We start from the raw sequence: 27,191 nt of genomic DNA, 5'->3' as shown, positions 1-27,191 counted from the left end.
GGATTTATTGAGATAAATACAAAGTTACATAGATTCTCTATTCTGACAAATGAATGACACTTCCAGAGTGTCCCCGCTTAATTGGGTTCTAAACAACACTGTGCACAGACAGACCTGCTGCTAGGGCAGCACCCTGCCAGACGCCCGGTGTGTACCACACACCAGACACCAGCGAGGCTGAACGCTAAGCAACGTGGCTAACACGCTGTGGATTACAAGTGCTCGATAATTTCCTATAGCATCCAAGCAATATTGCACCCGCTAACGTTATTTTCATGTTCCTTAGCTAGAAATGTTTAAAAGTGATATTCTTACTGCTGCTGTGAAAGTGGATCAACTACTTAACTTTGCTCCATCTGGCTTTTAAAATACGTATTTTTGCATAATTTAAGCGACCCAGAGAATTGTACGTGAACCCACCGCTCTACTCGTCATTGCATATGTTTGCCTAGTACAAGAGGTAAAGTGCGGTCTTTAGTCATGCTGAAGTCATTCCTAGTTTAAAACGAAAAAGACAAACCTTGGAGAGGGTCAGTCTGTTTAATAGACCTGCACATTGTCTACAAAAAAAACCACCCCAAAACTATGATGTCCCCCATTAGTGCATGCAACTGTAGAGTTTTAACAAAAGTTTTTAAATGCTCTACTGAAATCATATCATTTAAAACAGACGTGATTTCTGGAGCCAGAGAGGTACCAAAATATTGTTAAAAACAAAGAACTTTGTTCAGCCTTTTAGTGAACTTTTATAGCTGGTGGCTTACTGTTTACACATATCCTAATTAAAAACTCTTAGTGAACACTAACAAAACATGCTAAAACATATGGAAGCTTGTGTTTTCCAGTGGATTATTGCAAGTAAAGGTAACTATTTAAGATTATCTGACAAACAGAACCCTGGGTTGGGTTAACGTTCAAAGTATTTAATTTATATACAGTACATTTCAAACATACTTACATATACACACACACTTAAAAAAATTTGTTCAGTGCTGAGAAATTTAATGAACTGATAATAAAAAACAGAAGTAAAACCTTGTCAGAAAGGCCTTAGAAAATACCAGTATAATGCCAGCATTAGAAAAAGATATTAGAACTAGGGGAAAAAAAAAAAAAAAAAAAAAAAAAACAAACAAAATCAAACTGGAGAGGTCTTCTAGTTAAGAAATTGCAATCATAAAAAGTCTGTACTGAAGAAGCATTTGTTTTAAATTATAAAAGAATTGTAAAAAATTAAATGTAGACTGTTGCAGAGTTTACAGAGTTTATACTGTTCGCTCTAGTAGCAGTGATAGCAGTGGTATATTTCTGCCTGCAACTTCCAAAAAGCATTTTGTGATCTCACAAGAAAACAATTTGTTACAAATACTGTACATATCATACAAGACTAGTTAGTTAAAGTTATACAAAACTGAGCCCTCCAAAAATACAGAACCCAGCTGAGGAACGTACTTGCTGTATTGCAGGCAAGCCAGATTTAAAACAAAACAAAACAAAAAGTAATTTCTGTAAAACCATGTGAACTACTTACTAGTATAATAGTGAAATATTGGGGAAATATTTACACATGTCTGTTTACGACAAAGTATTATGTTCACAGAGACAAAGTAACTGTTATTATATGAAACCATTTCTTTAGTATTTAAGCATTAGTTTTTGAACAGGACAGAGTTTCAATCCACAATCTAAAAGAGTAAGACTATTTATTTTCCAGCCCTCACATTATCTGCAGATTTGGAACACAACAGAAGACAGGATTCACCAAAAAATATTAACTTTATAATTTTTCTAACTGGTCAGAAGCTATCCAATTTTATTAACAGAACTGTGTTCTATCTGTATATTCTTTCTGTCTTCCGAAACACCTGTTTAAATACACAGCAGACATCCTACTTAAGCTTAAGGATCTCACTAACCTTCATTTGTCGTTTGCCCCAAACCTTACCATGCAATCACCAGAAGTTACAGAGCAAACTGCGTCACCACCTTTCCCCTGAACATTTGTTATTTGGGGTTTTTCAGAATTTAGCAGGGCTTCGTCTCTCAGGAACAAAGTAATGGGCTTCGAATGTTGGACCAGTTAGAAGGTGTTTTTTTTAAATGAGGTGTGTAGGTAAAACAAACAAACAAAAACTTAAGTCTGTAATACCCTTCCGCAGATATAGCCCATGTTGCAGGAACTGAATCCCCTCAATGAAGTGACCTTTGCTAGGGCAGGAGTCATTTCCAGTCTGGGAAGTTTACAGACTACCTACCGCTACCAGAGCCAGCGGTAACCAAAACAGACACTTTAACACCTGTAGGGTATAGCTCAGAAATAACAAACTAATAGAAAAGTCATAATATACAAAGAATCTTGAGCGCTCTGTGCTTTGAAAAATATCACATTATATTAAGTAAAAATGAACCACGCTTTAATTCTAGCGGAGTAACTACTCTATAAAATGAAATGATTTTTGAGCTTTTTTCCACTGATACAGAATTAAGTTCTTCATCGTTTTTTTTGTTAAAATTCAACACTATTCACATATATACACTTTTTTCAGTTAAAATGCAATACTTGAAACAATAAAAAAACTACAATAAAGTGAGGAAAGAATATTGTCACGTAAGTTTGCCATAATCAGGTTTTAAGATTTAGAAACCATTTTGAGCTGTAGCAGACTGCTGTACTACTGGAAATGTTTTGTTAAAAAATGAAATATGAATTCCAATTACACTGAAACACTGCGGATGGTGTAAGACTTTACATACAATACTTAACTGCAGGCGAGATTAGAGTTATCGCCCACATTTACAAAGAAAAAAAACAAAAGGAATTACTCATGCATATCAGACTGAAACACACAGCTGTAGATGAAGGGTGGTCATGAAATGAACATCGTAACATTTCTCAATAGACCCTTCCCAGCTCCAGCAGGTAACAAAAACCTTCTTATTTGTCCACATTATTCACACTAACTGCAAACATAAAGCGAATAACCATTTAGATGTTCAGCATTTACTGCAGAACACCACATTAGTTTTGTTTTTCAACAGTAGTATTGTCCATGTTACCCTGTTTTAGTTTTATGGTGGCAAAGAAGGACACATCTTGATCTCTGTCAGATTGCAGGGCTAGAATGGTCTCTTCTGCAGCTTCTAGATGAGGATTGCCAACACTTTTAAAATAAGCTAGAATAAGAGAAGGAAAAGACAATTTTCATCAAAGCCAAAAGAATAAACCCTAGGGCATAAGTAGTGCAGAAATACAGCGGATGCCAAAAACATCTGGGGTAGCTCATCCAATTTACAGGCTCCTTAGAGAAACTAGAGCAAGCTAAGGAAGCTGAAAGAGAAATATACTGCTTCTTACTCATCCTATTAGGTACTTATTAATTTTAAGAAATTAAGTATTTCTAAGATAACCTCTTTCTGCTGGGCCCTAAATAGAAATGTATCGCAACTAAAAGCAAGCTCAGGTAGCTGCCACTGTACAATGTTTTATAAAACATTCTCCATACTTTATTCTGAAAAAAGGTAAGAAGAGATTTCTGTGCATCTTCCTTTGAATAATCAGAGACTAGCTGATTTTTTTGTTTTTAAGGAATTGTAATACAGGAAATTGTAGCGGCAGACAGAATTACATTCTTTCCTAGTACAACTGTTAGCTTAAGACTAAAATGACAAAGCAAACCATTTCAGAAAAAGGTACAACACTTCATCTGAAGGGCCCCAAAGACGACTACTGCGTTAACGTAAAGGTTTGAAATATATCAAAATAATCTACTGTGATGTTTGAGAAAAACGTATTTGCCATACACATCATGGGTACCAAAAATAACCACCTCCAGCGACACCCAGTAATTGCAGTACTTCTTGCTATAAACAAGGACGTCACTGCCCTCTACCGGCTGACATCATACATCTGTCAGACCATCGGTGCCGGTTTCAGGCCCCTTAGGGATGATGATCAAATATTGTAGGACAGAAAAGCCATTACAGTATACATTCCTAAATCTATATTCCTAAATCTGAACTTAAATGCAGTATCCCAGATTACAACGTATAATTCTCTTTCCAGTATAAACAGAACGAAACAGCCTTTTACCAGGTGAGCCAATTTACAGAGAACTGCGGTGGCAGAGGAAAGACAGCATTCATGAGCAGTTAGTTCTTTCAAAGGAAATGAATGACCACACCTTTCTCCAGTAACGTCTGCCTTAGAGCCTTGGCGAGCAGAACCCTCACGTTTGGCACAGGATCCGAAGCAAGACTTAAAAGACTGGGGAGCAAGTGTTCAACAAATTGGTCGACAGGCATACATTCTTCTTCTACTACGGCCTACATCATGAACACAGAACATGAGAAAGCAAGATTTATGTTAAAAATACACTATTTGCCATTCCTTTCCATCTTGTCCTTAATTTGGCCTATTAAAAAAGTTACTGTTTAACTCTGAACATATACACCCTATGTTGGTGAAATGAGTACAATCTTTGCAATACTGTTATGAAAACATGTCTTACCATTCTAAAGTTCATCGGAAGATGACCCAACAAGAGCAGACAACTTTCAACTATATTTTAGGAAACACTGCTCTCTTGCCTGTCATCACCCTTTTGCCTTTCAACATTCAGCCCTTGCTCCTCATTGCTGGTGAAGTAAGCATTTTTGGTTTGGAGGGGGGTAGGTAAGTGGAAATAAAGAGAGAAATAGCTCCTGGCATCTAGCACCCATTGGTAGTTTGAAAAGCTCTTCTGAACCTTTATCCTAGCATGTCTAAGTATTACAAAATCCATCTCAGGTTAGGACTTAATTCTTGACTTTGCTACTGGGATACCAGAAAGTACAAGGATCACCTATTTTAGCTGGAGGCACACAAGGACCACAGCTTCGAAACTAGATAGCCATATGCTAGTACTGACAACAGACCAACTCTGCCACTGTCTTTTGTCAACCCACAGAATCACAGAACCCAAAGAAGGACAAAAAAAAAGTTTGAGTCCAAATTTCGGTTTTGCCCACATTGCTGAAAAGCCTCAAACTAGCTCCAAGTAAATGTAGACAGAGAACAACAGAGAACATTCCAACCTGACAAATGAAGGCAAAAGCTTGTCTTCCAACCCACTTGGAGCAGTGACGAAACCGCACTACCAGTTCATTAATGAAATTTAATCCCAGTGCATTTGCATTGTTTGCGTAGAACTTCTGTAGTATTGCTACAACCTGTGAAGCAAAGGAAGCGGGAAGGGGAAAAAAGGGGGGGGGAGTAGATGAGACTTAAGTTGTAGCCCTTAGAAAGTTAAAAAAGCATCCTTTCATTTGAATCCTACAAAGGAACACCAAAAACTGTATTCAGTGTAATCATCTGTGCTTGCAGAATTTAGTAAGTTATTGTGCTTACTCTGGAGAAAAGAAAGCATCAGCTTTAAAAAAAGCTGTTTGTTCAGGTGAAACTAAAAACACTAAAAGAAATTAAAACAACCATTAAAATAATGCCCCTTTCCATAGTGCCATAAAGAAAAAGAAGAAATTGAAGAAATCTTTCTACTCGTTCAGGACACCTATGGGATGATGGCATTATCATGAAGTTCATAACAAATCAAATCAACTTTGAGGAAAGATCAGTAACTTTTTTTTTTCCCCTCCCAGAACTGGGGGAAGGTCTCAAATCTTCTGTATCCCGGTTTTCATCCAGTTGAAAATACATTTATCATTCACATACAACCAACAGAGAAAGATTTTACTATCTGTGGAAGTCTGACAACTCAAAATATTTTATAAAGTTTTCATTTCACTTTTTTCCATATTGTTTACCATGTTTATCAAAACATGTCTGTATTCACCCTACTTGTCTGAAAGAAAAGCAAAGTCATTTCAGGTATCCCTCTCAAGGATCATTTTCCACTCTCCTGCCAGGAAGTGAACTAAATCCCCTACCAGTTTGAAGGAGATCCACCGAACTTCTGAAACTTTATCTGAGCAGAGAGTTAGCGCAATATGTCTTAAGTAGTCATAGACATCATTGGGATTGTAGAGTTCCAGTATCAGGATCAGCTGCCTGAGACACAAAGAAAGCGATTAACTCTAGCAAGTGCAACACTAACCAGCTCCGATTATAGCATCTGTTAAACACAGGGAAGGATCATTTGAAGCCTCGAAAATACCATGGTTATTACAGAGCACTTGAACAGTTCGTTCTTCTCTTTATAAAAAGGTGCACACATGTATTAAAGAGGTACATGCTTTAATTCATCAAGGAGTCCAAGAGAAACTTTTAGTCACACTAGATGTACCAGTGAATCAAAATTATCCCAAATAATAACAAAGTACAAACAGAAGTACAATGAGAAGTTGCTCTGCAACTTCAGACCAATATCCTGTACATTCTTGCAAAGTAAAAATGGAAGATTCACTTTGGTGTGGAAATCTACATTTCAGAAAATGGTTTCTATCTCAGAACTGCACAGAACTCGTTCTAGCCACACCACTGCCGGTATGCTACCAGCAGCTGCGCACAAACCAACCACAACATGACAGCTCTCCACTAGATGTCAGGGAACTGCTGTACAACTGTCTTGCACTGGAGTGAGATTTCGTTTGTTGTGCCAAACTACAAAGGGAGAATAAATCCTCAGTAGCCCAAACAAAGCAATGAGATAAACATGAAGGTCAGATTTTAGCTGCAAACTATGCCTACAAACATTCTTTGGGTGCTCCAAATATCAACAGGGCTTGCAGAAAAAGAATTGTGGGATGTTACTCTATCTCCATTATATATCCAGTTATATGGAAATACCAAATAAATAAACTAATTTTTTTAAGAACTGTTTTTTCTTTCATACACATTAGAAAAATGACTTTTTACATACATTTCACTGATTTTTACAAGGCAGTCTAGAATTGAATAAAATCTGAAATCTCACTGAATAGTATCTATCAGACTGTCATATTTCATAAGCTGCACACAATCCAGATCTCCATTTTGGTATAATCACAGACATTTAAGTTTCAGTCACGCTTGATTAAAACAGAACTTGCCAAAGAAAAAGAAACAAACCCCGAAACCCAAAAAACCAAACACCGCCCCCCAACAGCCAGTGGCTTTTAAGTTCAGTTCATTAATAAAGAATGATTGTAATATTTTAGTTCCTAATTAGAGTGTTCTAACTTCTGAATGTAATTATCTATTTCCAACTTAGTAATGTAGATTAAAAATCAGAAGTTAACAAGATTACATACTCTGCCAGCTCGTAACGAAACCTCCAGTTCCTGCTGTTATCTGTCACCACAAATTCTTGAAGTTGGTAAAGATACTCTCGCCTTTTGTCTGCATGAAGTAACTAAAGGAAAAACGTTACTTGTATAAAACTGATAAAATTCAATACTTGCTGTTCTCTGGTGTCTTACTCTATTCACACCTATGTGCATTTTCCTACTTGAAAGCACGTGATCATTCACAAAATGCTTACTAAAAATTGCACACAACCAGCTGAGTGCCTGGACACACAAGACTCACATCCAAAAAAGTACATTAAGTCATCACTTCTGCAAGGATACCTGTCAAAGCACCACCTCTGGGCATAAGACTGAGCAGTCAAAAACTAAGGATTTGTGTTTATTATGTAGCAGCCCACCAGGATCTGTTCTCTTCTCTCCCAGCCTCAAACACAAATTGCTAATGGTCCAACTTTTCAGCTGGACTCCACAAAATAAGTTCCTCGAGCATTTACAGCCACACTTACAAAGGGTTTTCAGTTTTGGTATTTTGTTGGGCTATGAGGCAGAAGAGAAGTGAGGGACCTTAAAAAAGCAATAGACAAACACACAAAACGGCAGTATTGCACAAAACTAAACATGTAATTAGATATTGATACCTGCACGTCTCATTAAAAAACTCTCTTAATATACTGGAATCAGAAAAAAAAAAAAAATCTATCTTGAGAAATTAAGTTACACTTTCCTACCTTTAGAAAGTCATACAGATGTTTAAGGACACCAATACGCACTTCATCCAGATCTTTCAAGAATCCATTGAAAATTGGCACCAGATCAGCAGCCGTTAGCTGATCCCCCAGAATAACTGCCAGTTCATGTATGGAGAAAGCTAGCGTTCGACGCACCTTCCACTGCAAACAGTTTAAGAAGTGAACTAGATTAGGCACAATAACTAAAATAAAGCAGGTTTTGAACTACACCTATGTGAGGATTGAGAGAGCAGAAGAAACAGGGCTAGTTACACAGCAGTAGAAAACGTTAATAATATTTATGAAGTCTGATTTAAATGGTGAATTTTATATTTTTAGTGCACATTTAATCCCTTATAAGAAAGTATATGACGTTTAACTTCAGTGCAACAAACTGAACAGAAAAGCTACTCAAAATTCTGATTTATCATTAAAAAACTTTTTTTTTTTTACCTGTACATCTGAGGCCAGCGTCTCGTATGTATCTTTCAGGCAGTGCCAGTTCTGCCTGCCCAGTGTTAAGGCCACCCCAGGAAGACTGTACGCACAGTGTTTGGCTATTTCGGTATCAACAGTCTGGGCTCGAGCAGGGTCAGTCATTGACAAGTACTGGTCTAATAAAGGTTGAGGTATGATATCCTATAGATAGAGGCAGTACATCAGCAACACACACTTTAATTTAAGATCAGAAAGAAAATACACCTGTTATGCTACAGTATTCTCTTGCTACCAACCAGTTGGCAGCAAAACACTAACAGTGGCAAGATGCACCTTTCATGGGCTAGCTTTACAAAGCATAAATGACCCCTATAGTTACTTGTTGTCTCATTAGGATAGAGGAGCCAGCAATGAACAGTAACTATTACTTTATCAACATGTTGCATCAAACCACACTGAAAATTTCTTCTTTGCTGAAGACAAACAGTAAATCCAGTGACAAAACAGTATCACCAGTGCCTACCCGGGTTGCACAGATTGCCTCTAAGGCGCCAAAAAAGCAACAGAATTTTTCTAGCTTTCCAATTTAAAATAGGATTCTCCACAAATGCCCAGAGCATTTCTTCACATTCTGCAACTGATCAACTGCAAAAGCTGTTACTGTATTAAGGATAAGATGAACTGTATCCAGTACTCCACTAAAGCAGTTAGATGCTATTTTACATCACCTGTAATTTTGACTTGTCATCTTCAAATGGTGGATTATTTTCTTGCTCTTTCTTTAAAAATACACTGGTTGCTCTGCGTTGTTCGTCCGAGTCCTGTAAAAGCACGTACTAGCTAGTGAAAGGAATTAGACTTACTGCTGTTTGGGATATTTCAAAGCATCACACTACAGAACAACGCAATTCAGGTACAGAATAGCCTTTTACAGACAAAGCCCTGTACAGGCAAAGCCATCTGCACTGTCCTTATACAAGTACAAAAACAGAGTTGTACACTAAGGCAAAAACTATTAAGACCACAGCAGCAGCAAGGGGAACAGTAGTTAGACTTACTTCTAAAAAAAGTAATCTAATTTAACACAATAAACCCAACATTCATACAGATTTTGGATGGTTACTTTTACTATGCTCTTAAATAGTTTTTATTCTTGGCATGAATTTAAATTACATTAAACAAGACAGCTTAGCAGTTGCTCCAAGTCAGTCAATACCATGACAAAAGTTACTTATTTTACAAAATATTGCTGGAAACTCCCAAGCCAATCAAATTACGAAGCATGCACCTCTCCCCAAATATCAACAGAAAGCTTCGAAAGAATTAAAAGGTTTAAAAGACCAAAACCATACAAAGTTCAAAGTTCACACAGTATTTTACTTTTTTTTTTTTCCGTACAGGTTTTACATGCAATTTTTTTTCATAGACCAGAAGAGTTTTTCTTTATATAATCACAATGAGCTCCAGCAACATTAAATACTGTGCAAACAATTCCTGTTACTCCTATCTGTACATTATAATCAAGAAATAGTAACCAGGAACTGTGTATGTGACACCGCCTGATTCAGCCTCCTGTCTGGAGATAAAAGACTAATTTTAGATTCATTACAGGAAGAGGTGAAACTGTACTGGGTACATTTCATCTGAAAAAACCTACAAGACTACTAAAAAACTTTAACTCTTAGGTAGTTTGTATGCAAACAGAAGTAATAGCCCTTAAAAGCTTTTCGTTTTCTTTTTAATTCAAATAAGTAGTATATGATAGTTATGGTGTAGTCATGTTCAAAGGCTTTAGATCAGAAGTGGGTCAATTATGTCAGGGACTACGTGAACACACAGGGTACTTCAGCTGGTAAGAATTCATTTCAGACATGGAGCACAACGCATACTTACTGTGCTTTTCAGTATACTGGTGGTAGACTGGTCACTGGTGTTATCCTGGGAGGCAGGGGATGGAAGATCATCCTCCTCCACCTGGTTGCAAGCAGCATCTGAAACAGCTGTTTCATCTGAACTAGTTTTGTTCTGAAGTTTGCCACTGCTGTCTTCAATTTTTTTGGTCTCATAGTCACCAACAGAATCAAACTGAGCAGCTCTGAGAGCAGCAGACAACACTTGGACCTGAGCTGTATAAAGCAAAAGAAGACTATTTAGTCTCCCTTCTGCACTTAAAAGCATTAAACTTGTCATTAGTTAATCTTAAAAGATAAAAAGAAGCCCAGGCTGAACTGCACAGAAATGGTATATTAGTAAAACATTTGCTCTTTGAAAGGAAAGGCCCATTACTCTTCCACAAAACCATCACAAATTAAGAGCAATGATTTGGATGTATTAACATTTTCAGCAGAAACATTGTACCAATTTTACTACTGAGAGATATTTCTAATAAACCCCTGTAATGAGGTATCACAGCATACTGGCTCACCTCCTATTCTTCATATTGTCAAATATTTTAATACAAATTCTTTTGTTATATTCTTTAATTGATGTAACTGCTTGGAAAAGGCATCAATGTGCATTTAAAACATTTCTGAGAAAAACTTTATCCAGAGGAGGGAATTAGTCAAACCATCTCTGAAGCAGGTAGAAAACAAAAGATCGGGTTTACCACTGTATCACTAATAAAGTCAGGACAAACTGTATGTGCACATTACGCTACACTGCTGCTAGGAACATTACTAAGAGTTCATAATGCAGAAACTTTGATATAGCTACATCTGCACAAGCCTACAGCAAGTACAGTCTTAAGATGAAACATTAGAGCATACTTTAAAGGTGAAGAATACTAGAATACTTTGGAAATAAGGGGAACAGACAACTTTAAAAGGCAGAAGAATGGATTACAGGCATATTTATGAGCGTTTTCGCAGTTAGAACAGGAGGAAAACAGGAACTAACATCCACAACTCCTAATTCCAAGAAAGGAAGCCAGATGGTTCAGCTGAGGACATAATAAAAAGGGCTGGGGGGGTGGAAATGTTCTTCGTTGTTTTCTCCCATGCCTCTCCACACCCCTCATTTCTCACCGTATAGCTGTCAAGCTAACATCTCACCATTTGTCTCAGTTCTACATAATTTTTTTTTCCTCTTTTCCTTTTGCCTTTACTCTCTGCTTTTTCTTTCTAAAACTCACTTACACTTTTTTCTCCTTTCATTCATTCATTTCCATTTCCACTTTTTCCTTTACTGGTTTAAATTTTTTTTTTTTCACCTCTTCCTCTTTCTTTCTGATCCATTGCCTCTCACATGTGAAGAATTTTTTATTTTCCTCGTACCTTTCCAAATGGCCATGGGGAGCCACCTAAATATGCCATGCTGCCAGTCGGCTTACTACTCACTACTACTACAGCAAGGAATCGAAATGATGCTGCAGATACGACTTTGCATGCAGAGAAGGGATGAATAAACAGGCAGATGAAAACTGTTAATTCACTAGAGTACTCGAGAGACTTGGTGGAACAAGAAACTGAGTTGACTATGCATGACAGGCTTGTCAAGAGGGATTTGGCCCAGGAAACACATATTCATCCCACTATCAGGCTATCACCACTTCAGTGTGTTCATCAACAGGCTTGTATGGGGAGGCTAAGGAAAGGTGACTTGAAATTAGGACCATTCTCACTCAACCAAATATTAGATGAATTCAGCTTATAACAGGTCGCTCTGTCCCTAAAACCACAGTACTTAGTTACAGTACTTAAAGACCGTTTTAACAAATTTCAACAAGCTCGTTTCCCTTTTGTAGTTAGATCCAAATTATTTCTCATGCAAACAGGAGCTAGGAACACTTCCCCAGCTGTTCTAGAAATAACTCAGGTCTTGTGAAAAAGGCTGCTGCATAACCTTCTACTATAATTTACTACCCAAGGAAGTCTCATCACCTTATGAATACCAAGCCAATTAAAACGCAGTCAAGGGTTTTGTAAAGGCCAGGAGAAAACCTGCTTACAGAAAACACGATTTTACTGTTGAGTCTCACCTTGAACATCTGGATCATCTATGTGCTCCTGTAAGCTTTCTAGAACTTTTTTTATTTCACTACTAGCAACACAGTTGTTACATGGCACAGAGCAGCTATCTTTGTGCTTTTCAGTCTTGAACTGAAGCAACTCCAGATCCTGACTTATATCAGGCAGAGGAAGGCGCCAGTATAGAAAAGTATTGAACACATCCTCAGCAGACTGTAGCCTTGAGTTCGTTCCAGGAAGACTGCTGTCCTTAGTGACTTCTATGACACCAGCAGCAACTTTGTCACCCTGAGACAATCGAGACACATCTTCTCCAGGACTGGTACAATAATCTGAACTTTTTTCCCGTGTATCTTTATTTAGGTTCTCAACTGAGAGCTTTGTATTAACTTCAGCTGAAGTCTCCTCAGTCGATGATTCTGGTTTGATTTCCATTGGTGGTTCTGAACTGATAACAGACACACACAGTTATCCAAATAAAACTTAAAAGTACTTTGTAACACTACTTTTCAGTGAAATACTTCATAAAAGACAGCATCAACTACAACAGCTTATTTGCTCTGCAGAAAGACAGAATTTATGTTACCACTATGCTTTACTTCACCAGTTTTCCCTTTACTCTCCTGTGAAGCCATCAAAGTAATTTTTCAATAATGTGGCTACACTCAAACAGACACATGCGTGACCTCACTCTTCATACCTTTTCTGGAACTACATTCTCAAGTTGAGATTTTTTAGCCCTGAAAGGCAAATAGAAGAATTACCTTCTTTCTTCCCCCTTCCACTACACCACATCTTTCCCATGGTTTTACCTGGACAATGTAGTATTTGTACTGGAGGTCATTAATGTTATATTGTTGCTTGGCTGACAGGAATTGGAATTCCCATCTTGTGTTGATGGTCGGATACTCAGCGTCCCATCTTCTCGAATGTAAAGACCAGCACTTGAAGGGTTTGCAAAGGTAGAAATAAACGGGCCAAGAGACTGAAAAGCAGCCTGACGAACCTGTGACAGTAAAAAGACAACAGTCAGGATTCATGCAACTCTCAGAGTTAATGCTGAAAAATAAAACTTTGGTTCAATTTTTTTAGTAAGAACCAATTGATTCTTACTATAACAGCTCTACTTAATACCAGATATAACCAATTATCAATTACCAAATAAATGACACCTAAGCAAAGGGTGTTAGAATATTAAGCATGTATCTGCAGTCATAGTAAGGAAATTTTTCAGAAGTTATAAACTTCAAGGACATCACTGTCTACTTCAACTAATACCCTTAACACAAGCAACCTGTTCTCAGAAGAGAGAGAGGAAAAATAAGATACTATCTCATTAGAGGAGATTAGATTTTAGTAGATTAGACTCTAATCTCAGCAAATTCAGTTTAGAGAACTTTTACAGCGCACTTCTGACTTGCCCATTATTTGTGTATGATCTGCCTGGGAAGATGCATCCATTATAAAGTTACTTACCCATCTGCAAGTGTCGCTAATAAGACTGATAAACAGCGGGGATAGTTTGCTTCTGCGAACTTCTGGGGATGTGGTGTAAGACACTGCCATAAAGCATTCAGCACAAGCTTTTCTCATTCCCCAAACACTATCAGAACAGAGTTCAAAGAACTTGGGAATCTGCCAAAAATAAGCAAAACCAAGATGCATTAAAGACTAAACAAAGACCGCAGCAACTTACTATCAAGGTATTTGCTGAGAAACTGGAGACAATGGTAACTCAAGAGAGAATAAGTGAATAACAGAAGAAACGGGGACAGGCTAAAAACATATATTAATTGAAGAAATTGGAAAAACTATCTGTCTCCCATTTACTTCACTAGAATTTTATGTATAACTATATGCACTAGGAAAGAATAGAAAGAATTATTAATGGCCTGTTTTTCCTGAAATTGTAACTTGACTGATCATCTAGTTCAGGGAAAGAAGAAAGAGTCAGTAATTCTAAAGAGTGTGTGTGTGTGTGTGTGCGCGCTGTCAGTTACATTTTTAGAAGTGTTTTGCAAAACAAGAACTTTGCATTTCTATTCATTCCCGGTTTTGCTATATAATTGCAACCAAAGCCTTAGCCAAATCAATTTAAAAAAAATGCATGCACACTGACTAATTTACAGAGAAGATAATAAAAGAACGCATTATTAAACCTTTTGAACTGAGAAATACAAGCCTTGTAAATTGATTTTGATTTTTACATACCAGCAGTCTTTCTGTGGCTTCTTGCCCAACTGCATTACAAATGTCACCAAAATTAGCTGCACAAATCTAAGAAATAAAGAAAGTCATTAATAACATCCTGGCTCTTTCAAGTGCGTTAGTTTTATTATCAACTTCACCATGCGTTATTTACCCCATGTAACAACTGCACAATATACTATTCAAATTTCAGCCATGTAACTACATCCTGTAATATTAACTCATCCCTAGAAAAGACTCATTAGAGCAAGCTTCCATAAGCCACATGCCTTTGAAATCAATAGTAATAAGGGTTTCTACATGAAGAACATCATCTACGTCAGCAATCACTAAAAGGGACAATAAGCCTACTAAAAGTTTAAATTACTTTGCACAGCAGCTGTCAAAACCAAAGCAGACTAAAATATGATACGAGGGTCAGGACTTAGATGTACTGACAGAACTATCTTTGCTATGGCTGAGACTGGCTTAAGTACTTTGCTGAAGCAAAGTTTAATCAAGGTCTCAAGTTAGTGCCATTTACAGTACCTTACAAACGCTATAATTAAGGCAAAAGGGACATTCCCTTATGTTGGAAAAAGACATTGCCAAAATCTGAGATAGGACTGTGCTGACATACGATTTATTCATTCTATATGCTTATTTAGAGGGCTATAATGAAGCTCCAATTCCAACAAGTGCAGCTTATGTTAAGGACCAAGCTGAAGCTCTGCATGACCCTTAAGTCTATTCAAATATTTTAAGACTTCTTATGGTACAAATTTCCTTGTGTACTCGACCACGAATTAAAATAAGTCTTCTCCTTTCAATAATACCAGATTTATTTTATTTTTTTTAAAGGAAGGATGTCTCAAATATCTATTACTTTTGAATTTCTGGTTTTAAAATAAGATGGCGGAGATCAGATAACTTGTTTGCATCCTATAACCAAGCATGAGGGCTTAAAAAAAAAAAAGGTTGTGCAAAACTATTAAACATGCACGATCAGTTTAACTGCTACACCAAAGCTATTCACTAAGGACTGTTACCTATTTTTTTTACTGACCTACAGAAACTACAACCATGTCAATAAATTAAAACTGCTCTTCCGGGCTCTTTCAAAGTTCATCAGCGAAAGTTATGACTAAATTATTCATGAAGGCATTTGAACAGCAACATACATACTCATTTTTAAGTGGTTTAGGGTTGAAAACACACCAACCTTTCGGACTTGAAACAATTTCCCATCACTGCACAGTTCACAGAAACGAGGAAGCAGCATGTGCTCAACTGTTGTTCGGCTCAACATAGAAGCCATTTTACAGATTATCTAAAAATCAAGAAGGGGATACGTGCGAAGGAAAATAAAATTGTAAAGCTTGTAAGCACGGCCAAATATTCCTCCTAAAAATTACTTCTGAGAGCAAGAGAGCAACTACCGAATAGATTTAACTGCTATACATTATTTGTCTTTCCATACACCTGTTTTATGTGAAGCACAAATAATAGCTTTTATTTTAAATCACTCTACGCCACTGTGCCTGAACATAACATTTCTGCACATAATTCATTGTCTTTTTTACCTGGTTAAATAGACTTTTATTAATAAATGCATTTTCAAGGTGTTTTACAATGGAGCATACGCAGATAATGTGTCCGGAGGAGACAAAAGATCCATTGCACTAGCCAGCACACAAAATCACACTCTTTAAGCATATTAGAAGTATCTCAAGCTTAAGCATGCAAGTAAGCCCCTTGGCTTTAACTAGACTGTTCAGATACTTAAAAACAAGCACAGCCCCAGCTCTTTATAGGTTCAGACAACATGATAAACTAAAAGTTTGCCATAGAACAGGAAAGAAAAGGGAGAGTAAGACAAACTAGTTATATATGTGAGCTAATGCACACTTAACAGGAATCATCCTCAGAAACTTTAGGAGTTCACATCAACTATAATTAAAGAAAGTTAGTAACATGCTCATTAATTCAGCTTTCTCTGAGGAACTCTCAATTTCAACTACCACTACAAGCCAATGTTTCTGCTGTGAAAATCGGGTGGTTTGGATTGTTCTGCTGTGAAAATCGGGTGGTTTGGATTGTACCTTTCCTTTCAGCTCCCACTTTCTGGGATAACTTGCTCCTATGCACCTTTCTATTCAACTCTTCTGCCTGCAGCACCAGGAGTTTACTGCTTAGACAAGTGGTGTCAGATTAACAGTACTCATCTTTCTGTTTTTATTTTTCCAAAATTATTGAAGCTTTCCACCTCCACAAAAATAAGCTTTATTCCTAGAAATGTTTGCTTTTGTAATAGAATGCTAAATAAGAAGTAAGGAAGACACCATTCAAGGACTTTCCTACAAATTTTCAAACTCCTAAAAGGCACCTGGTGCTCAAATGTCACCCTGGAAAACTGTCTAAGCAATACCCAACTCCCAAACAAGGAAGAGGAAAATCTAGCTGGTAAAACTATTTTACAGGTCAAGTATCAGATATCCACGCTGAAATGTAATTACACACCAGCACTTTTCTGTGGAGTCAACTGATTTCTTGAAAGCGGACAGGGAATGTTTTTTTTCAAAATGTTTAAGAATTAAGATCAGGTCATCATTCATACTTTTACAACATTACTGTGAAACCTGGTAGAGCAAATGTAAAGAAACTGTTGGGGAACATAATGATCTTAACAAGAATTAGAACAAGGTTGCCAAGAACCAACTGTATTTTAAAGTTATTTTGCTACCATTTTGACAATTATTTAGCATCCTGAAGTATAAAGATGGTCTCTTTAAACCTGATCTTTTCAAAAATTCAGGATAAAAATTAAAGATTTGTTGTGTTAAACTAAAAAAATAAAATATGTTAATGAATAAACACGAAAGGTTTGATTGCTTATTTTATTTAATGTCAGCACTATTCCTGGATCTCTTCTTAATTACTGTTATAAATGAAAAGGAGTGGTAGTTCTTGTTCATACTCAATTCAAGTACTCAATATATCATCAATCATCTATAGGAAAAAGCCCCCCCCATCACATATCAATCATCTCTTGGAAAAAGCCCATCATCATTTTGGGAAAATAACTTCTACTGAGTTTGAAGATCTGACACTTTACATTTTTAAGCATACGATAACATTCTTGTTGCCCAATTACTGTACCATATAGCTCAATTTTCAAGAAGCACTATTTCAAAAAGATTCCTCAAGCACTTCACTGACGCAGAAGCCTAGATTTCTTCATCACACAAAAGGTATAGGACCTAGAGAAAGCTTACCCAAAGTACCTCTACACTTAGCCAAAGGCATTAATAAATAATACTCAGTATAACAGTACTCAGGACACCCTTCCTTTCTTCTTGAATTAAGATAATTTTTAACCTCTCAGTACAGTGCATCAAGTCCTGACTCTGTTCAAATTCTTTGAGAATTCACAGTTTCAATGGTGCTCAACACTAAAAACGACTAAGAAACCTACAGATTCAAGGCTTAAAAGTTTAGCACGCTTAAGCTTCAACTGTATCACAACAGTGGTTTCTCAATTCACAACAGAGCGACTAACAAATACAGAAGGAATAGAACAAACTGAAATAGTAATGGTATAGAAAGTTTAAGTTCAATGATTAATGTAAAGCTCTCAGGACACTAAGAATGCAAGTACAATTTTTAATTTCTGGGTTTTATGCTCATGAAAATCTCACACAAAGTTGTTATAACAAGAGCTTTATAGTAGCACTGCTAAAAGACAGAGAAGAAAAGCAATTGAAAAAGAAAAAAAAAGAGTAAAGATGTAAGATTTCTTCCAAATTCACTTACATTCACGGCTTCCACCTTGTACTCATCATCACTGTCAGGAGCAGAGAGGTCCAACAGAATTGGGCACACCTTATTTTCAATGTCACTCTGAGCAACAAGATCTTGTTCTAGCAGTATAAGCAGCGCTTCTTGACCTGCCTTTCTAACCTATTAATATGAACAAACAAAACAAAGTACATCACTGTAAAAACATTTACTGATATGAGAACCACAAAAGGTATGTTTTCAACGAACTCGTGGGTACAACTGTCCTGGTTTTGGCTGGGATAATTTTCTTCCTAGCAGCTGGTATAGTGTTTTGGATTTAGTATGAGAATAACGTTGATAACACGCTACGTTTTAGTTGTTGCTAAGTAGTGCTTACAGTAAGTCAAGGACTTTTCAGCCTCTCATGCTCTACCGACTGAGAAGGCTGGAGATACACAAGAAGCTGGGAGGGGGCACAGCCAGGACAGCTGACCCAAGCTGGCCAAAGGGCTGTTCCATACCGTATGGCGTCATGCTCAGCATATAAACTAGGGGACATCTGGCCGGGGGGGGGGGTGCTGCTCAGGGACAGGCTGGGCATCAGTCAGTTGGTGGTGAGCAATTGATTTTCATTTGCATCACTTGTCGTTCTTGGGTTTTACTTCTCTCTGCTACTTTCCTTTTCATTACAATTTATTATTATTATTATTTATTTCAATTATTAAACTGTTCTTCTCTCAACCCACAAGTGTTCTCACTTTTACCTTTCTGATTCTCTCCCCCATCCCACCATGGGATGAGTGAGCAAGCAGCTGTGTGGTGCTTAGTTGCCAGCTGGGGTTAAACCAGAACAGAGAGGTTAAAAAAAAAAAAAAAGACAACACAGAAAAAAACCCAAAACCCTCTCAGTTTTAACAACATAAGGAACTAGTAATAAATACTAAAGTTTAATATAATCATTAGATGCTCTTTCATCAAATACTAAGGAAAAGCCAAAAGATGAAGTAGAAGACAGGACTTGTAAGTCATGACTCTTGTAACAGCCTGTGTCAATATGCTGCTAGGTAAATACTGTAAGTTTCCCATTATCTGCTAAGCAAACTATTTAAAAAAAAAAAAATCAGACCTCCCTAGCAAAGTGTGCTGAAACCAATAAACACAAAGCACTACGTAAAAGCTAGGTATCAATCAACATGGACTTTCCTATTATCTCTTCCTTATGACTCAAATTCACTGAACCACACAGAAATTTCCAATGATTCAACTCATGTAGTCTGTTTTTCCTACCTGATTGTTAACATCTGTGAGGTATCTCACGACTATGGGCATAAGGTACTCAAAAAATGCTGTTGGGAATTTTGGTCGACTTTCTTGCAGAAAAATGGCAATAGGAGGTATTTGTTCCATCAGCTCTGTACGTACAGTTGGTTCTAGTAATAAAAAGAAAGTCAAAACTACATCAGTAAATATGAAATTAAGATCAAGTACCTTAAGAAAAAAGGAGCATTTTTTTTTGTTTAATGTTTCACAACAGATGAAAATTAGAAGACTCAAAATGTAAGAAATATCACCACCGACATTGCCTGTTCTTAAAGGAAAGCTGAATAAAACACAACAGCCTTACATACATCATCACAATCCAGAGACTTGGGACCAGATAAAATAGAGCACTAGCTAGAAAACCCAATCATCATAAATGTATGCACATGAAGTATTAAAGTGTCCAACTGTCTGTGCCACGTACGCCACACATTCAGATGTAATGAACTCCTTGAAAATATTACTTTGGGCCTTATCCTAAGTAAAAGACTTTCATTTATACACCTACCATACAAAATACTTCAAAAACAGAGAAAAACATTAATCTCGTTTTCACTGACAGATATTGCTGTTAGATGATTTCCTGTCTTTAGTTCACACATTGCCTTCTCAAAATTGAAAGTTATTGCCTTCTATATTGCAGCTTATGTAAAATAAGTTACAAAAATTAACAAAACACACACACGCACAAAAAAAACAACTTTCAAACCTGCATCTTCAGAGAGCCTGACCACTATTTCCATTACAGTCAGGAAGTCTTCTTCATTATTACTGAAATCTCGAAAGACATCCAAAAGACCTCTGGCAATAATTTGCCTGCAGAGTGAACAACACATTAATTGCCTTAATATCCTGCCAACGACATGCAGATAGGATGCAAGGGGAACTTATCAAATGTAAATGGGCACCTTAAAAAAGATCAAGCTCTTCTCTGAACATTCAGACATATCAGTTATATAGTTTCTCCACGTCCCAACAAAGCAAAGATCGAGTTGAGAAATCTTATTCAGATGACCAAGACTGAAAACCTCTTTTTATGGGAATGTGTCCTGGTTTCAGCTGGGATAGAGTTAATTTTCGTCTTGGTAGCCGGTATGGGGCTGTGTTTTGGGTTTAGGATGAGAACAATGTCGATGATGCACTGATGCTTTGGTTCTTGCTAAGTAGTGCTAAACTGTTGTTAAATAGGTGCTAAGTGGCACTCACACTGGTCAAGGACTTTTCAGCTTCCCCTGCTCTGCCGGGGGCACAAGAAGCTGGGAGGGGGCACAGCCGGGGGTGGGGGGCTGACCCAGACTGGCCCAAGGGCTATTCCATACCATATGACGTCATGCTCAGTATATAAGCTGGGGGAAGAAGAAGGAAGGGGGGACATTGGGCATGATGGCGTTTGTCTTCCCAAGTAACCGTTACACGTGATGGAGCCCTGCTTTCCTGGGGATGGCTGAACACCTGCCTGCCGATGGGAAGTAGTGAATGAACTCCTTGTTCTGTTTTGTTTGCGTGCACGGTTTTTGCTTTGCCTATTTAACTGTTCTAATTTATTTTACTTCAATTATTAAACTGTTTTTATCTCAACCCACGAGTTTTCTCCCTTTTACCCTTCTGATTCTCCCCCCATCCCACTGGTGGGGAGTGAGCGAGCGGCTGCGTGGTGCTTAGTTGCTGGCTGGGGTTAAACCACGACAGAATGTTGCATAAAAGTTATTCAAACAGAAATAATATTAGGCATGTGCTTAGGAGAATGATAACAGAAGTTATGACACCTTAATATCCGCAATGCTATCAGACTCAGGTTATCATCAAGTGTAGCTGTTTTACCCTTACCTGTTAAATATGTTATCACTGAAGGCATATTTTTCTAGACGAGCCAGTGGAGTTAAATTATCCTGTCCAGGAATATCCAAAAATGCTGTTATCCTCATGCTATCACAGTCTGGTCCATAATCTTCAAACCCAACTTGAAAGACAAAAAGAGTAACCCAGAAAAAAAAAATCCAAGAGTCAGCAAGAGATGTTGCAGTGTAAAATACACTATACCAATAACTCTATTTCTTTTTAGGGCTAGTCTTCAAAGGAAAAGCATCTGTACATCACTGGAAACAGCTTACAAAAAGACCTTAAGTTGTACCTAATGAAGTCAAGAGCAACACTTGCATATAGACCTGTAAAGTCAAGCTTTGAAATTTAATTAATTTCACCTGCCATAAAATCCTTGGCTTTTAACACATTTTACTTCACAATCTGAGTGGACTAACCACATGCACTATGAGTTAAGAGGGCTCAGCTGACAAAATTGCATGCCACAAACTAACAGACAAATTCAAAAGGAAAATCAGTCCCACTAAAAGAAACTGAATTTTTAAGTGACAGAAAATCCCAAACTGTATTGCTTTAAAACAGAATTCTTGGGTCTGTTTCAAAGTTACCAAGGTATGTTTTTCTCACTGTAGTTACTGGGTCCCATACATCTAAATCAGACTGGTAACTTCGGAAAAACTTCAACTTTACCTTACTCGTGAACATACTGGGAGCTTTCTACTACAGACCTATCAACTACAGACTTTCCCATGCAAACCTACTCTTTTCTAAATCTTATTTGTATTTGCAGCTTGAGACTTTTTAACAGTTGGTATGGTAATATTTGGTTAAATTTGCCCCACTAAGTCTTACAATCATGTAACCCAGTAACACGCACTTGATTACAGATTAAAAGCAAAAAGTAAGACTGTGAAGAGGAGAGGGAATAGGATAACTTTGCTGCCAAATTTTTCTTTTTATCTTTCAACCTTAAAACAAAGGCAGTGAAATAACCTGCCTGCAACACAAATTCCGTCATTTCAGCCATGGATATAGGAACACATACAGCAACCAAATCCACAGAGAGTTGCACTAGAGTAGCTGATATTCCTGCTCTGGGTTTATTAACTTTCCCAACCAAGCAATCCTAGAATTATGCACGCTTCATTCACATAAGTAATATAGCAACTGTGACCATACTTAACTACATGTAAATCGAGCCAATACTGCTTCTCAGATGCAAGCAGTAGTCTCTCAAACCAGTGTATGTGTTGAGAGTGACAACCACTGAAGTCAGAAACTGGCTTGTTGTCTTGGCAGGACACAATATTAGGTATTTAAATAAGTAAAGAAAGCACAAAACTGGTAACAACTTGAAAGCACAATGACAAGCAAGAGAAATTCTGAATTCTGCAATTCTTGCAGACAATATGCTCTGACCAACAAGTTCAACGGGATTCAAACAGAAGAAAACTGTAGGATTAGACTAGATGTTCACATTTCAAATGTATACACAGATAATACAAGTGAACCCACAGCTACATGATCAGAAACATATGCTAATTATTCATGGCTTTTTATAATGACTACATATTGTACTCACACCCTTATTTCCATTCAACTGGTGATTATTATTTGTAAGTTCTGTCAGGTTGAAAACATTTATCTGCACAAGTGTATATAATTTACATTACACAGATCTGTCTGGGATTGATCTGTCCACATGCTCTAGGGCTAGCTTTCCCACTAAGCATAGTATCTTAAGAGGCAGCATCCAGTATTTGCTGCTTCAAAGAAATCTACTGTACCACTGAAAGCTCACAGGAGGTTATACAGCGTATGCAGGATTGCGGATTTCCTTTCTGAGGTTGCAACAAACTCTCCATACCCAAACCCAACTCTGACCATCCTTTTATCTATGCGATTATAATACATATATTTTAAAATCCACACAGACTGGACACTCTTTCACTAGCTAATTTTTGAGCCTAGCCACCTGTTATACAAAGCAAGATTTATTAAGGCTTAAAAAAATAAAAAACAGTATACTTGCCATTAACTTTATCTAGTGCTCACTTGTTCTTGAATTAAGAAACAGTTCAAAAATGAAGGCTCTCATCAGTTCATTTCAAATATTTCAGAATTCCTACCAATTCAAATGACAATGAAGTAAATCTCAATTCTAAGTTTGACTACAATACTACACCTGGGACTAATTTTGTATACATGATGAACATGCTTAATTTTACTACTTGGAGTAGTTCTATTATTCATTTAAATTAGCTAAGCACACACCAGTGCTTCTAGGACCAGAGGGAAAACAGAGCAAACTACTTATGCTCAGGATCAAGAGAGTTAAATACCTCAAATTTTTTCCACACACTCAGTACACATAAGTAAGGAATAGTCACAGCAGAATCCATTTTGTCTTCTCTCAAAAATTTTAATTTTCTTCTTCCGCAAAATAAGAAGCCATAGGTACTTACAAGTTTCAGAATACACCAGAGTACTAGAAAGTAAGTTACAGAAAAATAATGCACTAGTATTTAACTTATCTAATATTCTTTCATAGGTGAATCAAACATTCAGTATTTTTCCTTCTAACGATATCAAACAAGCAAGCTTGAAATCTGTCCACCTATAGGCAAGAATAAATGTGACAGCATTCACGGCTGAACTTGAGTTCGCTGTCCCTTAGTTTGACCTAGACTCAAAAGCTGCTTAGAGCCTATGAGGCACACCTACAGGGTCACAGGTTTTATCTATGCAATTCAACATCATTAGCTAGCATCGCTATCCACTTTTGCCAATACAAAATAGTAAATACTAACGCAGAGCGCAATGATTTCACAAGCTCAAGGAGGTAGTTTTCTCTCCCGCTGTTTTTAGAAGGAAAAACAATTTTAAAAATATATTTTGTTTATTATACAAAGGACATAATTAAGCTAATTATTTTTCTAGATGATCCAATAACTCCCCTTACAAAAACCAAGTTTCAAATTGTACTCAATGAATGTAGGTAGATTTTACTACACCTCTTCCCCAAATTCAAAGGAATCCCCCAGTCTCTCTGTTTGTTTCAATGGAATTGATCTTCAAGGTGCATAACAGTATTTCATCAATTTAGCTGAGAAAGTAAAAATCCAGTTCCAATGATTTATTTCACTGATACTTTCCTAAAATGCATCATGAACTCTTTGTTAGACTAGTCATTGGATTAGCACAATAATATCTCAGTCTAGATGGGACGTCTGAACTCTGCTATAACACAAATAGAAGAAAGCTTTAAACACCATAATTCTAACTGCATTGTCAAATCAATGAACTTAATCAAAGAATATTTTTAAATCATAAAACAAGATTTCAATGATGCTCTAAAATGCACACCCCGTTATTTACATGCTCATCCTGAAACTGATCATTTCTTTTACATAAATTTTAAGTGACCCATACAAAAAATGTATTAACTACTACTTATGGAAAAGCTTCCTTTATCTGAACATTTTTATTAACTATTAACTCAAACTAGAGTTTTGCCTATAAGCATCAAACTTCTTAATTGATTTACCAGACAAATCCATTACCCAGAGTCTCAACAGAACAGCCAACGACTGAATACTAATGGAGAAGGAACACCTAACTCCTAGTAATGGTCACCCTGGTTCAAGGCCAGGACCCATAACAGAACGCTACAGAAAGTTTGCATTTATTTCCACTACTTGCACTTTACACACGCAGTAAACAGAACTCAAATGACATGCTAGTGTTGGTTCAGTTTTGTTTTTTTTTCTCCTTAATACAGAGAGAAGAAAATTGGAAAGGGAACTGGGAGCAATCCAGAAAGACCCAATCAATTCAAATAGCTAAGCATTCATTAGCTCTATCAAGAGTTTCATTTGTGGGGGTTTTTTGTTTGTTTGTTTGTTTGTTTGTTGGTGGCTTCTTTTTTTAAATTAGGGCAGAAAGATATTTTCGACACTTAAATAAGATACCACAGCAACAACTGTTGCAGTTTTTCCACTAGAGGAACTCACTGCAAAATAGTCTTTAAATCAGCATAAGCACATTGAAATGTATCAGCTGTTTTCCTTCAAACTTAAATTCTGTTCAACACATACATGCTTTCTGTCATGTTAGGTGATGACTTCTTACAAACTTCTTACGTTTACTTACTGCAGCAAGCAATAATCTTTAGTACCTCTTTTTAAGCAACTTCTTACACTGTTATCAAAATTTTAAGTGCCTATGTATTAAATATGTGTATTTCAAGGTACTATCCCTCCACACTTACTACATTTTTTTAGATTTCTAGCTTTTCAAATAGATAACTGCATTAAGGAAGGGGGATGCTTTTTGATTACAGTTTAAAATTAATTAAGACTGACAGAGTTACAATTTATCTGTATAAGAGAAACGTTGAAGATATTTTGCAATACACAAAAATACAAACATAAAACCAACCAAGAACTACATACACAATTAATCTCACCATTTATACATCACTTACATCGCAAAAGATCCCAAACTTTTCTTTCTAAAACTTAATCAAAATACGAACGACACATCATTTTTTTCTGCTACCCACTAGTGAAATGCAGAAACCTCAAAGACTGAGAGCAACACCACCTCAGAGCAGCAACTAACAAGATCCCACAGAACGACCTCCTGCCCTCAGAGGCGATGTCTCTGCACGTCTTTCCAAGGGAATACTTTAGATCTCACTTGTGTTCTAACATTTTCCCTGGTGTTCCTGAAAACCACTTTCTTCCTACCTTAGCTTGTTCGTGCTGGATTAGGGGTGGAGGGGAATCCATCTATTACGCGTTTTCAAGGGGTATTTAAAAGATAGCATTTAAAAGTCTCCCCCGCTTGAGCTACCTCGGTCAGGAAATCCCCCGGCTACTCCAGGCTAACTTCACCGACCGCAAGAGCGGAGCTGATCCCTACGCCACCGCCGGCCGGGCCCGTTCTCCTCCCCCGGAGCTGACGGCGGGCCGTTGTTGGCGGTGCCGTTACACCGACCCGGCCGTTCAGCGGCCACTCGACCCCGCGGGGACGGTCTCTGGGAAGGCCGGCTTCCAGCCGCCGCCCCGGGCCTGCCTCTCGCCCGCGGGACCCCCTTCCCCGGCGGGACGGCAGCTGCCCCCCCCCGGCCCCGCTTGCAGAGCCTGCCCGCCCTTCGACGGCTCGACCCGCCGGCCGGCGCTCCGAGGCTTGTGAAGCACGGGGGAGGCGAGGGCCCGCAGCTGAGGGAGGGAGCGAGCCCGCTCCCCCTGCCAGCACCGCGCTCCTGCAGACACGCGAACACGCTCTTAATTCGTGAGCCCTAAAGTCCGATGAGCCTTCACCTACCAGTGCAAACAGCCTCAACATCCTCCCTTCGCCCTAACCTAGATACAAACGCGGAGAGGGAAAGAGGGCGACAGAAGAACCCCGGGGTGGGAGCGCGGGGGAGGGCCTAAACAGGGAGCAGAAAAATAAAAAACAGTTACTCACAATCATCTAAGTCATCCTGCAAATCCACAAAATACAAAGGGATCCCTACAAACAAAAGCAGAAGAGAGATACCGGGGGGTTGGTTTCGGAGGGCTACGCCGAGGCCGGCGGCAGCCGCGGGTGAGCCGCCCCAGCACACCCCGCCCGCCCGCCGGCCCCACTTACCGGCCATCTTGGAATGGACATGGGCGAGGAGGAGGAGGGGAGCGGGAGGGCAAAGGGAGGAGCCGCCGGTACTTCCTGCCCCCGGGTC

The 27,191-nt window shown here is 38.0% G+C and overlaps 1 protein-coding gene across 5 annotated transcripts; it reads right to left on the bottom strand.

Annotated features, from left to right (window-relative positions):
- On the bottom strand, positions 1–27,183 carry LOC309597136 (serine/threonine-protein phosphatase 4 regulatory subunit 1-like). 5 transcript variants are annotated; one of them, XM_082326198.1, is made up of 20 exons: positions 27,104–27,183; positions 26,939–26,983; positions 21,470–21,602; positions 20,352–20,458; positions 19,610–19,752; positions 18,356–18,502; positions 15,765–15,872; positions 14,567–14,632; positions 13,832–13,990; positions 13,168–13,361; positions 12,367–12,803; positions 10,281–10,513; positions 9,116–9,208; positions 8,403–8,588; positions 7,950–8,111; positions 7,225–7,325; positions 5,923–6,043; positions 5,074–5,208; positions 4,182–4,323; positions 1–3,174 (listed from the first exon to the last, which is right to left on the bottom strand). In XM_082326198.1, exons 1-20 carry the CDS (start codon positions 27,108–27,110, stop codon positions 3,020–3,022), a joined length of 2,874 nt encoding a protein of 957 aa, XP_082182324.1. In that variant the 5' UTR covers positions 27,111–27,183; the 3' UTR covers positions 1–3,019. The 5 variants fall into 5 exon arrangements, with proteins under 5 accessions (XP_082182324.1, XP_082182326.1, XP_082182325.1 ...); XM_082326200.1 differs by having other exon boundaries at positions 7,992–8,111; XM_082326199.1 differs by having other exon boundaries at positions 21,470–21,590.
- Between the last annotated feature and the right edge of the window lie 8 nt (positions 27,184–27,191).

Source organism: Platalea leucorodia (assembly GCF_965183815.1).
Source record: "Platalea leucorodia genome assembly, chromosome: 13".
Lineage (NCBI taxonomy): Eukaryota > Metazoa > Chordata > Aves > Pelecaniformes > Threskiornithidae > Platalea > Platalea leucorodia.
This window is presented reverse-complemented; position numbering and strand designations above follow the sequence as displayed.